General features: G+C 39.2%; 1 protein-coding gene across 1 annotated transcript in view; it reads right to left on the bottom strand.

Moving 5' to 3' along the window:
* Window positions 1-347: 347 nt before the first annotated feature.
* Window positions 348-14,218, bottom strand: part of PLPPR4 (phospholipid phosphatase related 4) — a 36,506-nt gene continuing 22,635 nt past the window's right edge. Inside the window, exons 4-9 of the mRNA XM_015822121.1 lie at window positions 13,459-13,644; window positions 10,253-10,382; window positions 9,261-9,456; window positions 5,760-5,817; window positions 3,583-3,756; window positions 348-1,685 (exon numbers count right to left, since the gene is read on the bottom strand). Coding sequence (XP_015677607.1) covers window positions 348-1,685; window positions 3,583-3,756; window positions 5,760-5,817; window positions 9,261-9,456; window positions 10,253-10,382; window positions 13,459-13,644 — 2,082 coding nt within the window. The remainder of the gene's footprint in view (window positions 1,686-3,582; window positions 3,757-5,759; window positions 5,818-9,260; window positions 9,457-10,252; window positions 10,383-13,458; window positions 13,645-14,218) is intronic.

Here is a 14,218-nt window from a genome sequence, read left to right as displayed (position 1 = left end):
GAGATAAGTTGAAAAGTTGGCACATTCAGGAAATAAGTGGTCTCGTTTTTAAGACCGCTCTTTTTGCTGACATAGATCCCGCTGGAAAAACATTTTGATTCTGAAAACAAAAGCTTGCTCCCCTTCATTAGGTTCTTGCATTGTGCTTTTTCCCCCCGCGACATGAAATTCACAAATTCATGCACAATCACTACACATCAGCAACATCCATAAACAGTCAGGCTGATGGTCAATAGTTGGCACATCAAGAATATTTCGGCATCAGCTCTAAAAATAAAGAGAGTACAACGCTTGCACCCAAACCGTATTGATTGTAGTGGTGTTTGTTTTGGCTGAAGCGCCAGCCCTCATTCTTTGTAAGCTCTCGTTGGAGACGTTCCTTTGTAGAAGATATTTCTGGTGTTCTCTGGGCTGCTGCCTCTTTCGGGAATTAAAATGATATTCCCTTTTCTCCGAAGTGTTGAGTCACGGCTAGAAGAAATGGACAGGGTCTCTGAACCAATCTCACTGCCTTCTACAGGGGTCACTCTTATTGTGGTGATCCCATGATGATGATGGTCACCGCCCTCGATATTGCTTCTTTTCCGGTCCCCAGAACAGTAACTGTCTTTCAAAGATTCGCAGCTCTCAGAGTCTCTGTTGAGATCATTGAGCTCGTACGTTTGGCGGAGGCTTCCTTTCTCCGGAGCTTTCCATTTCCAGGACCCACTGCCTTCTCCTTCGGATGGCATTTGGATGATGGGGCGGCTATTCTCAGGATGGGCCTCTACTCTTACAATACTGCTTGGCTCGTGATCGGTTAAGGTTTTGTAGCGGATCGCTCCTGTACAGGTGACTGTACCGCCATCAGAGCTCTTTGGGCTGCCTTGAAGAACTCCTTGTTGCTTTGACATGGCTATTACCTGCATGATCCTCGGCTGGCTGTTGCTTCTGCATCCAACTGTCTTCTCGGCAGCTTTTAACCACTTTGCTCGAGCGGAACTCGTTTTGGGAGATGTATTCACATTTTCATGGGTCTCTTCAGGGATGTGCACAAGCTGGGAAGATCCTGGACGTGACTGAATAGAGACTCTGGGTACCCCAGATAGGCCAGCGCTGTTACAGCCTGGCATGCTACCAGGTTGAATTTTTAGGTACTGATTGCTTGGACCATGGTGATCTCCATTCATACCCACCCTAGATGGCTCAGAGCTTGACCTCATTTCAATGGCTCTAGGCGGCGACTGTCCGGAATCGGTTTCAATGACCTGCAGGGACAGCTTCCGACTTTCGTTCTTGTTCTTCCACTGAGAGAGAAGTTGCTTCGAGCGGGCGGAATCCATAGACGCATGTATGGTTGCGTTCCGTCGAGCTGACTCCTCTACGGCAGGTGTGTTGACTCTTGGCAAGGTGTTGCTGAATGTGACCATGTTTTCCTTTCCCATCGGACTTCGTGGCATTATAATCTCGACATCAGCATTTGCTCTCTTAAGGTTTGTCAAGGAGCCGGTGTCTCTGTGGTTCCTGTTCAACATGTTCTCCACGTGGTGAGTAGCGATCACATCGTTACCACTACCACTTTTCCCTGGTAAAATTCGATTGGGATCTTGGCTTAGGTCAGGCAAAGGTCTCAGTGGCTCTCTATGTATGTTATGACTGAACATGTTGTCTTCACTTGGCAGAAAGTTCCCCACAGCATACAGACCCTGGTATTTGAAGGGGGGAAAAAAATAAAACCCTTTTATGGAAAAGAAAATATTTATAGACACTTCGGTAAAAGATAGTTAAATTTCTCAAGTATTGTGGGTAGAGAACGAACTCTTAAAACTGCTAATATATCAGCCAATATAGATAGATTTTTTTCCCCATAGCGGGAGTACACATATTCCTAGCAATTATTTCGATCTGTCTCTGTCTCAAGATCCCTAAGGAACAGTTTCACCAGCAGTTGGAAGAGGCAAAGGAACATGAAAAGACATCAGTGCGTAACTTCGCTCCTTTATCACATTTCTTTAGTTAAGAAGAAGCTGCAATATCTCAGGCCAATTTCAGAAGAGCTTAGTTATTTAAAAGGACAGGCCTTTTTCAGTTTGACAGCTTCAAGTCTAATTCTGAGGAAGGAAACCAGAATCAACAAAGCCCAGCAGTTTAATAAGAGCACAGACAATGAGGTGCTCCTCCTATAGCCAGTTGCATAACAGATGAAGGACCACATGAAGCCTCCAGGCTTTGTCCTGGCCCCCAGAGCCCTCTAAAATCTAATGCTGAATTATAGGTTTAAATGTGGCAGAACACTATTCAACAGAGGGGAACCGAGCATTTTATTTGTCTCGATCCTACACAACTTTTAAAGTAAAACTGTGGTACCCCTCTGAAAGAGCAGGGGTGGACCTCAGTGCAGAAAAGGATGAACATCCTCCCCCCAGAGGTATGTAGGAAAAGGGCTGGAGTAAGCTAATCCTGGGGGGACTCTCCATGCCTCACTTTTTACTCCCAGTATGAGAGACTTTGAGATAGCGCAAGCAGGTTACTATGGCTTAATATAGAATTTCCCAAACCAAATGCCCTCCAGAATTGTCTAGCTGGCATGGCTCTTCAGGGAATTGATGTCCACAAATTTGGGAGGTTGCAGAGAGCTGACCCCAGGACCTGTCCAGTTATATTTTTCTCTTTCCAAAAAAGACATCAACAACAATAATAGACCAAAGCGCCTCTCTTCTTCTTTGGAAGGTGCTTAATGAATAGGATGATATGCTTCAGAATGACACATCTATGTTAAAAAGCTGGGTAGTACAGTTCAGTGGGATGTAGAAATCCAGTAGAATGAAAGGATCAGAATCATGTGAAAAGAGAACGAATAATAAAAGGTATAATCACAACATGAGAAGTGATCAGTGTTAACGAGCCTCAGCGCAAAGCATTGTTTACAAAGTAAAACGTAAATGTTGATATTTTGAGGCCTTTCAACTTTGAAAATAGTGCCAAACCATCTGTATTTATTTTTACAGGCACAGAATTATGCCAGGACACCTGGGCCGTCAAGGTTGCTCCTTGTGGCCTCGCTGGGCATTTTAATTGTTCCAAGGATATCTACACGGGATCAATGGGAATCCTTTGAAATAAAAAAAAAGAATTCGACACTTTGCAGTGGGCCAACTTTCCATGCACTATTTGTTTAATCAAAATAATTTCTGGGGGAAAAAAAACAGGAAGAATATAGCACTTGCTGTAAAATTATCTACTGATACAAAAAAAAAATATGACTAGTGTGAACTGGGTTATAGTAAGCACCATGATATCCCATCCATGATTCCCAGAGTACATAGTTCGGCACTCCTTCATTAATTTCCTACTAAAGAGAAGGGGTGATTTGCTCAAGATTGCCCAAATGAGCTTCATGAAGGCTTATAGAGCCCTAAATACATTATATTATCTTATGAATAGATCATTGGTGCCTCTCCATTTTTCAAGGACAACTGTTCATTTTTAAAGCACCTTGTAGAGAGCCAATTTGAATAACGTACATGAGACATCTAAAAATCACATAAAACCTCTTAATTTATAAGACATGTAGGTAATTCTGAGCGCTGGCATTCTACTTACCAAGTAGAGGGCAATTCCACCCCCAATTAAAAAGCCACAATAAACATCCACTGGATGGTTTTTGTACTGGGTGATGCGTGTCAGGCCACATATGATTCCGCAGATGATAAAAGCAAAGACTAGAAGTGGTTTCAGAAGTTTTGAGGAGTCGGTTAGCGTAGAATTGAAGTACATCTTTAAAAGAAATACATATTTTTTAAAAAATTAGTGACGTTTCCCCACGGAATGGTAATCTTTCTTTTCCTGTTTTTTTTGAAGGAGAGTAATAAAGGAAAACAAACAAAAACCCGTTGGGTTATTTTGAAAGAAGAAGAAAAAAACAACAACCCTAAATTCAGTTGATATATTGTGAGATGAAAGAGTCAAGGATTTTCTCCTTGCTGTTTGGAATTTGGGAGAAAAACGAAAGTGCCAACCATGACTCGGAGTGACAATAACAGTGATGGGAACTATAAGAATTTTCTGTTAGTTTACAAATAGAATTAAAACGAATAGCTCAGTTTCCTGAATGAACGGGTTAAGAGAGGGTCAGTGGCTCTTTCAGATAGTAACTTCTATCTGACTCTGAGAACATGGAACCAGGTGAGGACAAGTCAATCTTCAAAATGTCTTTCTGACTCAATGGAGTGGAGAGGTGAAAGGTCCACTTTGACACAGAACTCCAAACTCCACTGAATAATTTCTCAAGGTGTGAACTGAGCACCTGCCAGTATGAATCAGCCAGGGAATTTATTTGGAGGTGTTATGGANACTTCTATCTGACTCTGAGAACATGGAACCAGGTGAGGACAAGTCAATCTTCAAAATGTCTTTCTGACTCAATGGAGTGGAGAGGTGAAAGGTCCACTTTGACACAGAACTCCAAACTCCACTGAATAATTTCTCAAGGTGTGAACTGAGCACCTGCCAGTATGAATCAGCCAGGGAATTTATTTGGAGGTGTTATGGAAATTGCACAGGAAGAGCCAAGTGCTAATGGAACCAAATTAGAGCTGCTTATCCCACAAAGCCTTTGGAGAAAAGAAGGACCATCTCCCATATTATAATAGGCTAACTTCAATGATAATCCTGCCCCCACCAACCTCCACCCTTCTATGAATGCCATTAGAAATAATCAGATATGTCTCTTCACATCACTACTTCCTACTAATGATATTGGAGATGTCTGGATGTAGTCTGGATGGGGTGACATCTTAGCTTTAATAGCAGTGAAGAACCATAGTTGAAAGCCCTTCAAATATTTCAAAAATTAAATCCTCCACGCATTGTAAGAAACACTTTCGGTGGTTAGAGGAAAAAAACATGTGCAATTCTATGCCATGTCCACTTATCAGGAAATAAGAGTAATAGGTGTCAAAAGGGATATGAGCCATGTGCTTTCATGCTGAATTTTCAGTGACTTGGGTTGAAAAATTAAAAGACTGATATAAGTACTGAAATATTGACTCATTTTTGATATTAACTTATTCCTTGATGTCTATGGAGAGTCTCAGTCATCCAGGTCATGGTTATCCTAAAGGTGCTTTTCCAAAAGGCAACTGGACTTTCATTCAACTTCTTCCATTCTCCACCATTCTGTCAGAACCAAAGAAACTTCTCGTTCTTTGATGGCCTACATTTTCAATCATGAAAAAGTTCCTTTCATTTAATGCAGATAAATCAACAATTAATGGTGAAAATGAAAGTTGTAGATTTTTGTGACCTGTCACAAAATGCTGCTCTTACCTGGATGTAAGTTCACTGATTACACTGGATGTTACTTAGGAGTATACATATGCATATCCACATTTGTATTATTGTGATCTGGCCATGCTTCTCTACACTGCTTTTAAAAATATTTCCTTATTCCAAAAGACAGGAGATTTAATAAAAATGGTGTTTCTACCGATTCTCCTTAATCCCTAATTTTTATATTTCACTTCTTTGAAAAAGTCCACAAGTCATAAAAGAGCCAAGTTTGCCTACCCCTGGCCTAGCTTGACCATTGTGGTGGCCATCTCCCTATTTTGCTGAAGTCTGAATGCAATTTAATTTGGTTCTTCTGAGGTTTTGTTGCTATTTATTGATTCCTCTTAATCATCAGGCTGTTTTATACAAGGGAAGAAATGATATTCTGATTCCCCCCCTTCTCCCCCTCGCTCTTGTACACATTAATACGAAAAGGCTTAATTACTCACCGAAACATACACAGCTGCAAATGCTGCCAGGGTGGCGTGTTGTGAAGGAAATGACTTTCTGCAAAAGGAAGGACATTCAAATTAAATTTCTCACTGAAAAGACATTCTCCCAAGCCCGATTTAAAAATAACCTAAATCACTGGGTGGTCCAATTTGGTTACCGTGTTTAACCTACAAGCTTGTGTTCTGGGAAATTATTATTACATTATCAGTTTAAAAAAATGACCTTTTGGTATTTTGTAAAGAATGACTGCTGTAGCTCACATTAACCAACAGTAATAGACATTTTGACTGCGCTGATTAAAATCCTGAATGAAGAAAATTTCCAATTATGACAGAATGAATATGGTATAAAGATTTGGCAATAGCTCATTTCTTGCCATTAATTTTCCCAGTGACTGGGTAAGCATTGCAACCATCAATTAAAACTCTTTAACCCATTGCCCCAAAATTGGCAGCAGAATTCTCCTCCTCCAGGATTAGTATCTGTGCTTACTTGATGATTTGCTAATAATCACCACCCAGTTTTTTTTTAAAGGTGTAAAGAAATAGATACTTCAGCAAAGTAGTTCAGTATTGATCCATGGTGAGGCTGGCAATTAAGATGTTCAGTGGCACAAAAGAAATCTAGAAAACCTTAAAGCAGCGTTTCTTAAAGTGTGGTCCAAGGACTCCGGAGTCCCCTACCAGAGTCTCTCCTGGGTCCACGAAATCAAAATTATTTGCCAGACTTTGAAGATATTTGCAAGAATTAAAACAATGTCACTCTTCTTACTGTTTTTAGTTGTTAAAAAAATACAGGGTTTTTTTTAACATGCTAATGTTTACGTTAAAATCTAACATACATTTAATATGCTCAACATTGTTTATTTAATAGGTTTAACGTTGTTACTTTTACGTGATTCAATAAATAAATATTCGACTAACACATCAATTTTAATTTTTAATATGGTAAATATTGATAAATGTAACCTACATAGTCTAAAGCTCTTTCGGGGTCCTCTATTAATTTTAAAAATGGAAAGGAATCCTCAAAGCAGAAGCTCAAGAAATACTGCACTCAGGCGGTAATTAGTAGATAGGAAAAAGGTGTTTAACTAATTATTTCATTTTTTTTATCTTGTGGAGTGATATTTTAATATTTATCTCTCTAAAAAGAATTAAAAAACTTAATTGTTGTAGTGAATATATTTCCAAAAAGGCAACATTTAGGAAACGCTTCTTCTTAAATTCAACATCTAGCCAACTTTGGCTGATCTGCAATGTTGAACCTGATTAGGACTTGGATAAGGACCACCTTGGCTAAACCTGAGGAACCGTGGTGGAGCCGTGGTTAGAATGCAGTATTGCAGACTAACTTTGCCCACAGCCAGGAGTTCGATCCTGACCGGCTCAAGGTTGACTCAGCCTTCCATCCTTCCGAGGTCGGTAAAATGAGGACCCAGATTCTTGGGGACAATATGCTGACTCAGTAAAACACTTAAGAGAGTGCTGTGAAGCCCTATGAAGCGGTATATAGGTCTAAGTGCTATTGCTATTGCTGAGTGTTATTGATAAACTGCAAGGTTGAAGAAAACATTCTGGTAGTAGGTTATGGCAAACCATTTCTTTACTTTTGTCAAGATAATGACAGTGATATCTCCATGAAGTAACTTAAAATTAAAGTCCACTTGAGGAGACTTGGATGAACTCAAGCAAAGTCTATGATGTATCAAAGCTTATGCATGAAGCATTTGTACATGAAAATTCTCACTAGAGAATATACAATAACCTATTCTGAGATAGGTAATTTAAAAAAAAAATATTGAGGCAATCTCAAAAATAAGTACTGTAAATCTGGGAAACTGAAATAAGATTGTTAGGCTTCCCCTCCCCTCTTTTTTAAGAACTGAGGTTAGACTGTCTTCTTTTAAAATTAGACTTTATATATTCATTTTCTCTGAAAAAAGAAAGACTTGGGCCACATTTTAGCCTGCTATCTATAAACGCTATTAGGGTATCTAAATAAAGTGATTTATAAATCACTTAATTTTATGCACGATGATTACTCTTTGAATACAGATAGTAAATGGTATTTTTACAGAGAGGTATTCACATCTTTGCAAATTCTAAATGTGTGTTTTTCTTAGAACATTATATTATGCATTTGAGGAGAGAGTATAGGAGCAGGAAAATATTGTTCAATTACTGTCAATTTCCTATTATTAAGGAAATCTTTCGCATTGTTGCAATCCATTTTGTTGACAAAATTACCTTTTTTTTAGCAAGACACAAACCCCCTGCAATTGTATCCTGCTTACTCACTGCCATTTTCAAGCAACTGAAATGCCCATCCATTTTGTTACTATCCTTACTTATAAGGGTAGTCCTTAACTTACAACCATTTGTTTAGTGACCGTTCAAAGTTATAACAGCACTGAAAAAAGTGACTGACGACCATTTTTCAGACTTACGGCCATTGCAGCATCCCCATAGTCATGTGATTTACATTTGGCTGCTTGAAACTGGTTCTTATTAATGACGGTTGCAGGGTTCCGGGATCATGTGATCCCCTTTTGCGACCTTCTGACAAGCAAAGTCAACGGAGGAAGCCAGATTCACTTCACAACCATGTTACTAATTTAACATGTGCAGCAATTCACTTGACAACTGTGGCAAGAAAAGTCGTAAAATGGGGCAAAACTCATGTAATAAATTTCTCACTTAGCAACATAAATTCTGGGCTCAGTTGTGGTCGTAAGATGAGGACTACCTGTAGTTAAGGAAACTTTTGTTACGAGAACTTAAGGAGAGCCGTTGAGAATTGCATCAATTTCTCTCTGTAGAACTCTACCCTCTTTTATCTGTTTCAATATATGCTGTTTCTTGGATATGCAAATATATGGCAGAATACAGCCAAGGGGTTTGATCCACATTAACACAGCAGAAGTAGAGTAAAAAAAGACCAGCTGCCTTTGGTTTGTTCCAGTGTCACCTACCTGTCAATCAGTCCAACAAAGGTAATTTACCTGAAGGTAACTACCTTCATCCCAGCTAATTTTGATGCTAATTGTAGCCATCAGGCATCGTATCATGGAAGGGAATCATGGGATGGACATTTGGGCATTTCACTTCCTGCTTTTGGCTAATAATTAAATTGGCAGCTAATGCATTAGGGCTGTAGCTAAGAGCAAAGTAAGAGAAGCACAGCTATTCATCACCTTTACTGAGACACCAATGTCCTTGAGTTCTTCCCAACTGTCATCCTGAAAAAGCCATTCCAAAATTGACCGAATTACGTTTTTCCCATCTGATTTCAATAAAGCCTATAAAAACTGCTTGATTCTTTTCTCTTCATCTCTTGCAGCCTCCTTTACCCAATGTGTCACTTTACATATACATACATACATACATACATACATACATACATACATACATATATTCAGGCTGACAAGGATGTACATACATGATAAACAAGGGATAACAAATACTGAATAACATACAATTAAATATGTTTCTAACCTGCCGTCATTGATGATAATGGGATCAGATCCTGAGCAAATATCCTCCACAATGTAAGAATTTTCTGAGCACGATACATTGAGGGAAGTATAATTAGGTTTGCATACAGTCAGGAAATACGGTGTTTGATAACCAGTTGACAGCTGTATAATATCAGTGATGAGTGCGGTAGCACAAAGGCCAAAGATATGGACACCTAGAAATGGAACAAAAGAATTTATTACACTTTGGTCAATGGAAAGCCAAATGGGTCACTAAATGCCCAGTTATAGGAAGACGTATACATAACCTCACAAAAAAAGGTGCCAGGCTTTGAACTACCACATCAGCAATGGACAATCTTGAATAGAACCCGCTCCTCACATTGCGTCTGCTGGGACTCCCTGTATATATGGGGCATAGTATCATCCCCTCAGTGTGACTGTGGGGTCCCACGTCAAACTGTAGATCACATCGTGACCAGCTGTAAGCTGAGGGCATATATCGGTCCTACATCTGATTTTTTAAAATATAAACAATGTTGCGTTTCAATGGTTAGATGCCCTAGATATTGATATTTGAACATAGATTTTCTTGATGTTTATATATTATTGAGTTCTACTAATTTAGTTGAAATGTTAATTTACATTGCTAGTCCATCTATGCTATGCCATATGCTAAATAAATAAAAAACCTTGGTCAAACAGACATACTGTTTAATTTGGGATGACAGCTGGTGACCTCTGGGCTGATCTAAATCTGCCCACATAGTAAAATGCCTGCTAATAATGTGAAATTATAGGTACTGTAGTTATTTCTCTACATATCAGTATTATAATTCTGAATCAGTGACCCTTTTTTTGCCAATCCACACGGTGAGTACTTCAACCCATTAAGACAAGCAAGCATGTGGATTGAGGTGAAACAGCCATCTTGGATGGCGTGTGCTTCATCCCAGGTAACGCTTCACCCAGGTCCCCACAGAACTCCAAAACCCCATTAGAAAAACTCACCAACAAATCGGACAGCTCTCCTAAGAAAAGAGTTGAAATTGCAGCCGCCTGCGTTGATATTGGTCTCGGCTCCAATTCCATTTCGGCGTTTGGAAAGGCAGCAGTAGAGAATGCTCTCGCCTACCATAATCTGCAATTACAAAGGCTGGATGCAAGGTAACTGTTATAACAATTTGAGCAGGGTCTGGCTCAAGTCAAAGTACTTTATATGTAATTATTGGAGAGCAAATTTCATCCACCAAAGTGTGGATGCTCGCATTACATCACAGGTGACTCTTAATTCAATTTTCTGAGGGAGGGCAGGGAATATGCTGTATGTTTACATGATCTTGTTTGCAAGAGGAACGATCAGCTCTGTTGGCTGAAACAGCAGCTCATCTAAGATCTCTTCCAGCTCTCTGACATTGCCTTGTGGATAATTGGATTGAAATCAGAGTGTGAATATCTTCATAAGTGCAAACAAAAAAAANTCAGCAGGCAGGACTGGCCTAGGGGTATTTTAAAGGGGTTTTAAATTAAATTTTTAGTAGAAGCGGCCAAATTTAAATAGTTATTTTTAATCTTTTTAAATTTTGTATTGTATCACTGTTTTAAACTGGCTGTAAGCCGCCCTGAGTCCTCCGGGAGAAGGGCGGGGTATAAATTTAATAAAATCTAAAATCTAAAAAAAAAAATTATCCACAGCTCAGATCAAAAGTTGACTAGATGGCTGGAGGAGGCCTTTTACTAATGATGATGTTTCCAGAACGGCCAGAGCAATTTTGGGGAGGATTTAAAGGTGGGAATAATTGTGGGACACTCCTAGGAAATAAAAAACTGGCTTGAAAAATGCATAACTATCCCCTAAATTATGCCATCAAAATTCAGTGGCAAACTGAGGAGAAAATGGATGATTTGCTTCCCTGAAAACTTCTCTTCTCTTATTTTAAGCAGTTAAAAATGTACTTTCAAAATGGGCTAATTTTCCACCAAGGTTGATAGCACAATCACAGGGAGCTATACCCAGTTCTTAGGCCACAAGCATCCCTATCTTGCAGTAGAACAACAAAAGTAGCTAAAGGTAGGTGAAGCTAACAAAACAGGATCAGTGTTCTGTTCAATGTACCTAAACTCCTTAAGATTATCAACAGCTTGGCCTAGCTCAGGGGTAGGCAACATTGGCTCTTTTATGATTCGTGAACTTCAATTCCCAGAATTCCTGAGCCAACATGGCTGGCTCAGGAATTCTGGGAGTTGAAGTCCACAAGTCATAAAAGAGCCAAGTTTGCCTACCCCTGGCCTAGCTTGACCGTTGTGGTGGCCATCTCCCTATTTTGCTGAAGTCTGAATGCAATTTAATTTGGTTCTTCTGAGGTTTTGTTGCTATTTATTTATTTATTTTAATTGACTGATTGATTAATTAAATAATGTGCCACCCATCTCATTATCCAAAGCTCTGGGTGGCATATCTTTTGCTCACTGTTATCCAACAGATCTTACAATAGTTGGCACAGGTGGCTGTTCCTCTCTTAATTCTCTCCAACAGGTATGTTAGTTAGAACCACAGCCTTAATTGCCCAGTACCCAGTAAGAAGCATAAATGAAACAACTCTCAATTATTTAATATAGGCTTCCTCTTTTTGCTGGAAAGCAAGCAAGAAGAAATAGGTTCTAGTTAGTAAGAATCACAGTATTTCCTCAAGTGTTTTAAGTGAAAAGTCATGCAAAGAATCTTTTCGCCATTTCTTTTTAAAACATTAATTAAAAATTGTGGAGACCATTTTTAGAAAACTGATGATGCAATACATCTCCCAGTATCTGTGTAATTGAGAGTGCAGTAATTTGACATTACTGTTCTCTTAGCTGCCCTACCTACCTTAATGGATTCCCCTTATTTTCCCCCACAGCAAAATAAGGACGGTGAAGATAGTAAAATTCAGCCATAATGCAGTTAGTAAGGGGGACTTAAGGGATTTAGTAAGCTAAATGCTATTGTTCAAATGAGCTTCCAATAACATAATGGGCCTCAGTACAACTATTAAGGTGCTGGGACTTTTATCAAGAATAACTATTGGGATTGAAAGTTGACATTTTTATTTTTTACAGAATTCTTAATTGCTTTTGATTGTTATATATGAAGATCTCCCTTGGGAGAAGCATAAGTCAAAGCCATGCAACTGTTGATTGAGGTTGAGATACTGAATGATTTTGCACAACACAACTAACCAATTTTCCAGCTTTGTACATAGCAGCGAACTATAAGCTAGCTAAAATGGGCTGGGTTGATGTTTGATCTAGTGATAATGAGCTGACTTAGAAACCAGGAGACTGTGAGTTTTAGTTCCACCTTAGGCATGAAAGCTAGCTGGGTGACTTTAGACCAGTCACTCTCTCTTAGCCCAGCTCACCGCATTGTCCGAAATGGTATAGAGTTCCTGCCTGAACAGGGGGTTGGACTAGATGACCTCCAAGGTCCCTTCCAACTATTATTATTATTATTATTATTATTATTATTATTATTATTATTATTATTATTATTATTATTATTATTATTATTAATTATTATTAGGAAAATAGGAGGAAGAAAGAGTATTAGGTAAGTTCACCACCTTGAGATACTTATAAAGCAACAAGGGTGGAATAAAAATAAATGTAATCATTAAAAAAATATATACCAAGCCACAGGAACACTAACCAAGTTCAAAACTAAACAAGTGGAACATGTGTGAATAAGCAGATAAGTATTTAACTGATCCAGTGAAGCATACTGTACAAGCTTTCCTAAATTATTTTACCAACTAATACTTCTGTTTTACCTATATGTGCCAATCCATTATTCTTTCAAGTACAAGAGGATACCAAAAATCTGAATCAAGATGCCAAGATTCAGCCTTGATCATGTGAACCAGCAAAGAACTAATAATGTCCAATTACCCATCCAGCTGTTGAAGAGAACATGCTCTCCTTCAAAGTTTCTTTCCAGGGGAGAACATTCCTTAACGGGCAGCTTTTCAGACTCAGCTGCCCAAATCTGTCACCACTGGATCTTTTGACTATAGGTGAGCAAAACTGATCATGGGGCTCTCTGCAAATAAATCACTGCATCAATTCTTGAAGATAGGAATTGCCGATCTGAGGATCTGGTCTTCTGCTAATGGGCTGATACCATGCTGAGCACCTGCAAAACCACAGAATGAATAGGACAGATGGGAAGTTCTCTAACTCACCATAATGGCAGGAGCAGCAAAAGCCAAACTGAGCAACATCAAGATAGGAACGGCCTCCTGGGAAGGTTCAATGTATGGCATACTCAGACTTCTGTCGTAACAGCTGAATCCGGCATGTACCGGCTTGAAGACATCCGTTAGTTCAAGAAAATAGAGACTGACAACAGAAGAGGCCAGTATGGGCAGCTAAGAAAGAAACACAAGAGTTACTTTTTTTAAAAAAAAACCATGCATATATTTAAGCTCTATCTTGAAAGTGTGTATATTAATAGTGAACTCAGATGTTAAGAAGGCTTTAGGACAGACACTACCTTATGCAAGAAAACATTCGGTTGCACAGTAGGTCTTCCCTTACCTATCCTTCCTCATGTCACTTCTTGAGTAGACTTTAAATGTGCTATATAGGATAGCAACAGCAATAGCACTTAGACTTATATACCGCTTCACAGTTCTTTACAGCCCTCTCTAAGCGGTTTACAGAGTCAACACATTGCCCCCAAGAATCTGGGTCCTCATTTTACCGACCTCGGAAGGATGGAAGACTGAGTCAACCTTGAGCCGGTCAGAATTGAACTCCTGGCTGTGGGCAGAGTTAGCCTGCAATACTGCATTCTAACCACTGTGCCACCAAGATACCAAGGGGAAAAATAAATCTCTTTCACCAGCAATTTAGGCCCTGTGGCAGATGAATTATCCACTGCATGATCATAGACCAATGTTTCTCAACCTTGACTGCTTTAAGCTCTCCACACAGCTTTAA

This window comes from Protobothrops mucrosquamatus, unplaced genomic scaffold, assembly GCF_001527695.2.
Source record: "Protobothrops mucrosquamatus isolate PMUCROS unplaced genomic scaffold, P.Mucros_1.0 scaffold1469, whole genome shotgun sequence".
In the NCBI taxonomy this organism is placed as follows: Eukaryota; Metazoa; Chordata; class Lepidosauria; order Squamata; family Viperidae; genus Protobothrops; species Protobothrops mucrosquamatus.
Note: the sequence above shows the minus strand (reverse complement) of the source record. Positions and strands in the feature narration are given on the sequence as shown.